This window comes from Silurus aristotelis (assembly GCF_946808225.1).
Source record: "Silurus aristotelis genome assembly, chromosome: 24".
Taxonomy (NCBI): domain Eukaryota; kingdom Metazoa; phylum Chordata; class Actinopteri; order Siluriformes; family Siluridae; genus Silurus; species Silurus aristotelis.
In genome coordinates, this window is record NC_139597.1 from 18,486,238 (window position 1) to 18,495,807 (window position 9,570).

The 9,570-nt window shown below is 43.7% G+C and overlaps 1 protein-coding gene across 1 annotated transcript; it reads left to right on the plus strand.

The window, feature by feature from the left end:
• Positions 1-6,377: 6,377 nt before the first annotated feature.
• pou3f2a (POU class 3 homeobox 2a) lies at positions 6,378-8,747 on the plus strand (the record flags this gene model as incomplete). Its single annotated transcript, XM_083528943.1, has 1 exon — positions 6,378-8,747. The coding sequence occupies one exon, from the start codon at positions 6,378-6,380 to the stop codon at positions 7,503-7,505; it is 1,128 nt and encodes a 375-aa protein (XP_083385069.1). The 3' UTR covers positions 7,506-8,747.
• Between the last annotated feature and the right edge of the window lie 823 nt (positions 8,748-9,570).

The following is a 9,570-nucleotide window of genomic DNA, read 5'->3' on the forward strand; positions in this document are numbered from 1 at the left end:
GTGTACAGACTCGAGTTTGCAGAGAGAGAGAGAGAGAGAGAGAGAGAGAGAGAGAGAGAGAGAGAGAGAGAGAGAGAGAGAGAGAGAGAGAGAGAAAGAGAGAGTATATGGACACCAGAGCATAAGATTTGTATGTATTTTTGAATATCATATTCCTCTTATATTCCACATTATCTCATAATAACTTCCACTTTTCTGGGAAGATGTTCCTCTAGATCTTCTGGAGATCTGTGCTCATTTAGGAGTTCTCCCCAGGACTGTCAGTGTTCCAATCCATCCTCAAGATGCTCCATGGGGTTTCTAGCTCTATAGCAGACCATTTAAGATCCTGATATGTTCATGGAGCTGGAACAGGTTCTGGTCTCCTTGTTCAAGTGAAGGGAAGGTTTCATGTCCATGGACATCATATACAAGTAGGTGTGTACAACAGTGTGGGAACATTTTGGGGGGGAAAAAGCACACATGACTGGAGTAGTATTTTAGATACATATTTAGATTGGTGGTCTTGGTGGCCTTTTGGTCAGAAGCAGGGCAGGGAAGGTGGGGGCAATACAGGGCGGGGCCGAGCAACATGAGGTTTCTTCTTGTCACTCTCTTGAAAAGCATGTAGTGATTCTTCTCCCTTTCCCTCCTGTCTCCTCCACTCACCTCCACTCTCCTCCATTCTCCTCCATTTTCCTTCTATTTCCTCCATTTATCTCCTGTCATTTCTGTTTTCCTCCATTCTTCTCCATTTTCCTCCTGTCTACCCCACTCTCCTCCATTCTCCTCTATTATCTTCCTTCTCCTCCAATCTTCTCAGTTCTCCTCCCCTTTCCTTCTTTCTCCTCTACTCTCCTCCATTCTCCTCTGCACTCCTTGGGCCTACATGGTGAAGATGATGAACTGAATGGCTCAAGCTTCTGTTGGTCTTTTCTCAGGCACCCACCCACACACACACACACACACACACACACACACACACACACACACACACACACACACACACACACACCAGCACTAAGGGCAGGTTGAAGGCCCAAAACGGTTGCCATGGAACCGAGGGGTCATGCAGGTCGCAGCTGCAAGGTGCAGCTTTGTAAGGAATTGGCAGGCAGAGGGGGGTCCTGCTAATCTCCCGACACATAAACACACATTCGCTTTCTGTCGCAAACACAGAAAAATCCGATTCACTGGGACATCAAAATAATCGGGAAAAAATCTGCTTGCTTTTTCAAATTTACACACACACACACACACACACACACACACACACACACACACACACACACACACACACACACACACACACACATATTCTCTCCATACCCATGGTCCCTCATGATTAGAGGACAGATGGTATCCTGTGTTGAAGCACTTCTTGTCTTTTTTTTCTTTCTTTCTCTCCTCCTCCGGACAGGGGAGAGGGGGCTCTTGGGAAAGTGACCTAAACGAGGTGAAAGCTTTAGTGAGGCTTGAGTGGATCTTCAGAGAGAGAAAAGGGACGGGGGACTCGGCGGGGTTGTTGGTCCAACAAAGAGGGTGGAGGTGAAAGACAGAGACAAAGATGGTGCAAAGGGTGAGAAATAAAAAAAAAAAAGAGGAAAAAGAGAAAGAGTGAAACAAGGGGGAGGAGAGAACGAGGGAAAAGGGATCATTAGTAGATCGGTTTATTGGTGTCGTTACGATTGGGTTTGTTCATTTTGGACTAATGGGTCGCATGCTATTTGGGGTGTGGGGGGGGGGGGTGGGCATTAAAGAACCAAGTTATTCGTCCAAACGTTTGTGGACACCCGGCCATTTCTACCTCGAGTCCTCAAATGATTTTGTAGTGGTGTTGGGGATGTTCAGTAGGGGTTTTATAGCTCTCTAGCAGAAGATCTTCCACTTCTTCATGGACCTTCTGAATGCTGAGGTTTGGCTCTCCATGACGATGTGGTTTGGACGGAACCACTGAACACCTTTGAGATGAATGTGATGGTTAAATATACCCCAGGCCTCCTTACCTTCTCACCTACATCACTACCTGATTTTACTAACACCCTTGTGGCTGATGAACACAAATCTCCAGAAGCACACTCCAAAATCGAGTGGAACATCTTCTCAGAAGAGTGGAGGGAACAGAGCAGATTGGGACTAAATGTGGAACGCGATCACTGTTTCTATTTTTTCCTCACATTGTTTTTACACTTCCTACTTCTTACGTTTCTAAACTTCAGTTTGAATCTCTTCCAGGGAATATCTGCGTCCTCTTTTCGGGGCCTCCTGCCGATCCGCGCCGAGCTTGTCCGAGGTGCGGCGTGTTGTAGATAGGAGTGGGGTTGGGGTCCGCCCGGGCCCACTGTCCATGCATTCACATGCAATTAGGCTTTACAAAAGCCTTGTTAAATGTGTAATCCCGCGACTCTTTTTCTCTTTGATAGTGTTGGCCAGCTGTACGGGAACGGCCATTCTTCTCATTATAAAAGACCTTTAGCTTAGTTCAGTGCAAACGGTTCCCACTGAGTACATCAACACTGGGGTCACACACACACACACACACACACACACACACACACACACACATAGTCTTTCTTTCTCTCATACACACACAGCTCCACACAATACTCTCTCCACCCTCGCACCCTCCCAAACACACACACACACACACACACACACACACACACACACACACACACACACACACACACACACACACACACACACACACACCCGACCACCTTTACTAACACTTTCCACCATCCAAACTGCCGCTTTTGTCAATTCTTTCATCTTGTCGTCCAACAGGAGACAAAACTTTCATTGATACCATTCAAGTCAATATACGTCCGGGTCAAAAGTATTCGGACGCCCGCCTTTTCAATACGTAGGTTCTCTACATGGAAAAATCCACTTTGCTTAAACTAGGAGATCCAAACCTGTTCTGGCACCCCCTGTGTGCCAGCTACATGAAGGTGTGGTTTAAATGAGCTGGAGTGGAAGATCTCCTTCTATAGAGCTCTAAACCCATATGAATGAGCACGGAGCTCTTCTCAGAAGAGTGGAGGTCTTTATAACATCTTACGTGGCGAGCGTCCAAGCTGATCGAAATAGATGAGCCCCAACCTGAGTTTAGACCCAGAGTAAATCTGGACAAATCGATGGAGATGGTTAGACTACAGGTAGAAGCTGGTATATATCAGTCTGAATCAATATAAATGGCCAAGTTGACGTAAATAACAACAAAACAACTATTTGGTTTTATTCAGTGGAGCAGGAGATAAAAGCTTGGTGGATCTCAGAGCAAGGAATGGTGGAAGAGAAGCTAAGGTTCATTATACACGTGGAAAGAGATCTGGATTCATATTTTGGGTTGTTGGCGTGAATTTAGGTATACTACAACAAAAGTATTGGGACACCTGACTTGTGTAATTCTTTGTATCCGATGCCCTAGCATGACATTTTTCCTTCATGAGAGCGCCATGAAAATAAAGCTTCCATGAGCTGGAGTGGAAGATCCCTATTAAACATATGCTCCCCCAGGGATCTTCACCTCACCTTCATTGTGGCTGAAATCTAGCGGAACATCTCCCCAGAAGAGTGGAGATTAGTAGAAAAGGGCCTAAATGCAGAATGGGATGTTTTTTTTTTTTGCAATGAACAGCTGCTCCCAGAAACCATCTACATCTGCATACACATAAGTGATTAACATCTCCATATGGGTGCATGTCCATGTTTCCAAACATTCTATTAGACTGTTTTTTTTTTTAGCTTTGGGCAGCTAACAAACGACTTTTAGCCAATTAAAGCGTGAGAAATTGAATGGCTGCGGCATGGGGTCGATATAATTACTGTTAATTTAACGCTCAGACACTCAACTGGTAATTTGTACGAGAACTTAAAGGGGGAGGAACAAACACACCAGGACCCGAGCAGGGACTCAGGATGTCTACAGTGAACCCATCCGTCGCCTGGTTTGAGCCGCGACATCTCCTAATAACGGCGCGCGCATCGTTTATATGTTATTAAGTCGTGTAATTGAACCGTTCGCAGTTTGCATATTACTCGATTACAGTAATGTGTTCTCTGGTTTGCCTGACACGACTGTCTTCAAGTCACGCCTCGTAATTAGAACAATTACATCCCCATTACTGCAGAATGTTCCTCCTGCTCGAGCGCCTCATGACCACTGTTCATCCTACTACTCATTTTTACATTAATAACTGTAACCCGTGTGTGTGTGTGTGTGTGTGTGTGTGTGTGTGTGTGTGTGTGTGTGTGTGTGTGTGTGTTATAAACAGTTTCTATAATCATATACATATACACTTCCTATCTATCTATCTATCTATCTATCTATCTATCTATCTATCTATCTATCTATCTATCTATCTATCTATCTATCTATCTATCTATCTATCTATCTTTACCTCACTCAATATATATATAAAAGAGAGAGAGAGAGAGAGAGAGAGAGAGAGAGAGAGAGAGAGAGAGAGAGAGAGAGAGAGAGAGAGAGAGAGAGAGAGAGAATGATGAAGGGAATATATTCTTAGTGTACTTAACTATTATCTATCTATCTATCTATCTATCTATCTATCTATCTATCTATCTATCTATCTATCTATCTATCTATCTATCTATGTTGATTTAGCTTTAATTAGAGAGAGAGAGAGAGAGAGAGAGAGAGAGAGAGAGAGAGAGAGAGAGAGAGAGAGAGAGAGAGAAAGATAGAAAAGGAGAAAAGGAGAAAAGGAGAAAAGGAGAGGAAGAGTGATGAAGAGAATTTATAGAGTATATTCTAAGTGTACTAAAATGTTGTCTCTATCTATCTATCTATCTATCTATCTATCTATCTATCTATCTATCTATCTATCTATCTATCTATCTATCTATCTATCTATCTATCTATCTATCTATCTATCTATCTTTCTCACTCAATACATATACATAAGGGAGAGAGAACGAAGAGAGAGAGAGAGAGAGAGAGAGAGAGAGAGAGAGAGAGAGAGAGAGAGAGAGAGAGAGAGAGAGAGAGAGAGAGAGAATATTATTATTATTATTATTATTATTATTATTATTATTATTATTATTATTATTATTATTATTATTATTATTTGCCCTAAAAATCATAATCTTATACTCGTAAAAAAACATTCTTGATAACAAAAATCATAATGCGGCTTCATGAAGCTTCTTTAATAGAGTATTGTGATCATGAGGTTATAAGTGGATTATAACAGTTCTGTATATCACTATAACACTCTGCCTGTACTGAAGAGACTGGAGAGAAGTTAGAGTTATACAGATATAAAGCACCAGTGAGGATTCCTGCGCGTCCTGAATGTTCACAAAAGAGCGAAGCCTCCACATGTGGACAGGAGAACAGTGGTCTGCCCTCTGCCCCGCTGCCGGAGTTGCCCTCTGCTGCTTTTTCAGCCTTTGTGTGCGGTAAATGCGCTCAGGAAAGCGGCTCGGGCACATGTGACGCGGGCGGCGTGGTTCTTATTCACACCTCGCCATAGCAACACGCAGGACCCGGGAAATATGTCCCATAGTGCACTGTGACTGGACAATCAGGGGGGACAAGATACCGAAGTGAAAAGAAGACAAGCGTTTATATACATAAATAATAATAATAATAATAATAATAATAATAATAATAATAATAATAATAATAAATTACTACTAATAATAAGAAATTTATAATGATGATAATACATATAATAATAATCATAATAATACATTAATAATAATTATAATAATAATAATACAAATAATAAAAAATATAATAATAATAATAATAATAATAATAATAATAATAATAATAATAATAATAATAATAATAATAATAATAATAAAGTTTCTCTCCTTTCAGTATTCAGTGTTTGTTGAATAGTCAGATGCCAAAATCATCAGCTCATGAAACCTGTGCATGAGCCTCAGACAGGTGCAGCATCTAAAGATCTAAACTGACATGGAGATCTCACTCTGAGACCGGGTGAGATGGTGATTTAATTCTAAATCTTATTCAGGACGGTCACCTCAGGTCCTGTGTGTGTGTGTGTGTGTGTGTGTGTGTGTGTGTGTCGGCGCGCGGAGTTTTCTGTACTCCAGGAGCGCATGCACGCAGAGTGGTTCTTCGCCGTGACCAATGAACGCGTCGCTGTCAGGGGCAACCGCGTCTGTCAATTCTTCCTGTCCAATCACGAGCGGAGCGGTGCAGAAACGCAAGGCGCGCGCCTTCGCTCGGCGCTGGGGAGCCGCCTGTGGCACAAAAAAAGTAAGTGTGAAACGCGTCGACGCATGCAAAAGCCCCCCTCATCTCTCCCTCTGTGCCTCTCTTACTCTCTTTACTCTCTTCCTTCCTTCCTCCCTCTTTCTCTATCTCTCTTTTTTCTTTCGGTGCCCTGCTGGAGGCGATGGCGACCGCGGCGTCCAACCACTACCGCCTCCTGACGTCGAGCGCGTCCGAAGCGGGAAGCATGCAGCAGGCACCAGCGTACAGGGACGCGCCGAGCCTGCTGCACAGCGACTACACCACGCTCCAGAGCGCCGCCAACCCGCTCGGCCACGCGCACCAGTGGCTCGCGGCGCTCTCGCACGGCGACGGCTCGCCGTGGTCTGAGCAGGACATCAAGCCCGCGCTGCACGGCGACGCCGACGAGCTCCAGCACTCACCGAGCCTGCAGCCGCAACCGCAGCCGCCGCAACAACAACAACAGCAGCAGCAGCAGCAGCAGCAGCAACAACAGTCGCGAGCGACTCATCTGGTGCACGAGGGCGCGCATCACCAGGATCACCACTGGAGGTCGAGCACGACAGCGCACATGGCCAGTATGACGAGCTCCAACGGCCCGAGCATGATCTATTCTCAGCCGGGCTACGAGCAGGGCATGCACCACCACGCCGGTTCCCTGAGCGAGACGCACGAGGACGAGCCGAGCCCGCGCATCAGCGAGCACGGCCAGCCGCCGAGCCTCCGCCCGGGCCAGCACGAGCACTCGGACGACGACGTGCCCACCTCCGACGACCTGGAGCAATTCGCCAAGCAGTTTAAGCAGCGGCGCATTAAGCTCGGCTTTACGCAGGCCGACGTGGGCTTGGCTCTCGGCACGCTCTACGGCAACGTCTTCTCGCAGACGACGATTTGTCGTTTCGAGGCTCTGCAGCTCAGCTTCAAGAACATGTGCAAGCTCAAACCGCTGCTAAACAAGTGGCTCGAGGAGGCCGACTCGACTTCGGGAAGTCCCACGAGCTTGGACAAAATCGCCGCGCAGGGCAGGAAGCGGAAAAAGCGCACCTCCATCGAGGTTGGCGTCAAGGGCGCACTGGAGAGCCATTTCCTCAAGTGTCCGAAACCAGGCGCGGCGGAGATTAACGCCCTGGCGGACAGTCTGCAGCTGGACAAGGAGGTCGTGCGGGTTTGGTTCTGCAACAGGCGGCAGAAGGAGAAGCGCATGACGCCCCAGTGCGCGCCGTTAGCCGACAACAAGGACGCGTATGGGGACACGCCGCCGCACCACGGCGACCGGACACCGGGTCCGTGATTGTGACCGCAGGGGGGTGAAGAAAAAAAAAAAAGGGGAGAATTTTTGAATTGTCCGTGATTTTGTTTCTTTCCACCACCCGCACAGGCTCTGTCCTTTTTTTGTCTGCGCTACAACGGTGGACCGAAGCCGCAACACAGCCTACGTGACACCGCATAGGTGTTGCGTGTTGTCGCCCCGAAACAATGCGGACAAGGGCGGGCGACGGGACGCGTGTGGCGCATAAAGACGATCGCGCGCTTCACGGAAAATAAACCCAGAAAGGGGCAAAAAAATAATAATGCTTTATTGTAAGGGGGAAAAAAAGGGGTCTGGAGCCCAATGATCTGTGGAGACACGTCGCATCTGGTTGGAGCAAAATAGCAGGAGAAAGGGCGTTCTACACGCCATCTTCCCGTCAGGGCTACACACACACACACACACACACACACACACACACACACACACACACACACACACACACACACACAACGTGTCATCACGCACCGATGCGGTGTCTGCTGCCGTTTATTATTATTATTATTATTATTATAATTATTATTATTATTATTATTATTATTATTATTATTATTATTATTATTATTATTATTATTATTATTATTATTACTGTGTTCGGTGTAAAACAGTCTACCTCTTTTGTGTAGTGTAGCCTAACGCTGGTGTTTGGTTCTTGATCATAACAAAAGGCTGATAAGTGCTGGTCTCACACACACACACACACACACACACACACACACACACACACACACACACACACACACACACACACACACACACTGCAAAGCAGTCCAGCTTCATGCAGGTCACGAATTCGCACTGCTGGTGTGAGCAAACAAAAATCCTTGTCAGTGTGAGGGATGATTACACACACACACAAACACACACACACGCGCACACGCGCGCGCGCGCAGACCAGAATCGAGTCTACACAAGGCTCTGTGCATTTCATCCAAATTTGGGATAATGTCACTAACACATTCTCTGTCATATGAGAATGTTATGTTTGTTATGGGGTTACAAATGATGATGATGATCATAATAATAATAATAATAATAATAATAATAATAATAATAATAAGCAGATCTTCGTATTTCAAACTTATGTTGTTTGAACTGTGATCTCAAAAGCAAGAAAGGTCTATAGGTGTAATCATGTGAAGTTTATTATTGTTCTTATTATTTTTTTGACAATGCAATGAAGGCAACTGTAACACTGTGAACGCAGGCCAGGGGACAGGAAGTCTCTACTGATCAAAACTAGACCAAAATATAACAAAAATAATTTATTGACAAATAAATAAAGGAATACATAAGAACCAATATATTGATTTCCCATCAATAGATCATATGATAATATTAATAATGATAATAATCATTATAATAATCATTATTATCATCATTATTATCATTATTATTATCATTCTTATTATTATTATTACAATAATAATACACTGACCACATCTTACTGTGATGGACTACAAATGATGTATGAGCTTCGTCACTCTAATGTATATTTATACTTGTCTGTGTTTTTTGTATTTATCTCTTGTTTGCTTTTTGCTTTTTTTTTTTTTTTTTTATGCAACCAAATTGTTTCTTTTGACCTTTAAACTGTTAAAAAAAAAGAAAAAAAGAAAAGAAAATATCCGACACCAGCCCTGAGCTCAGTGGAAATGCATTGTGATCACAAAAACCCCCCAATGAGCTGAACCCATGGAGAATAAGGCTTTTATAGGGGTTATTATTATTAATATTAATATTATTATTATTATTATTATTATTATTATTATTATTATTATTATTATTATTATTATGGTAGGTATTGTTTTTTCTCGTCCGCTTTTTTTTTTTTTTTCTTTTTCTTGGCGCAGCCAAAGCACAAGTGATCATGTACCATGTAGCTGTAGATCCTGTGAGACGAGCAATGATTCTGGATTTAATTTAATTTTATGATGGATTTTTTATTTTTTATTTTTTTATGTTTTAATTTTTGTGAAAATACTTGACTGACAACTTGCACAATTTTTAATATCTTCTTTTGTCATTAAAGGATAAAAAGTTGCTT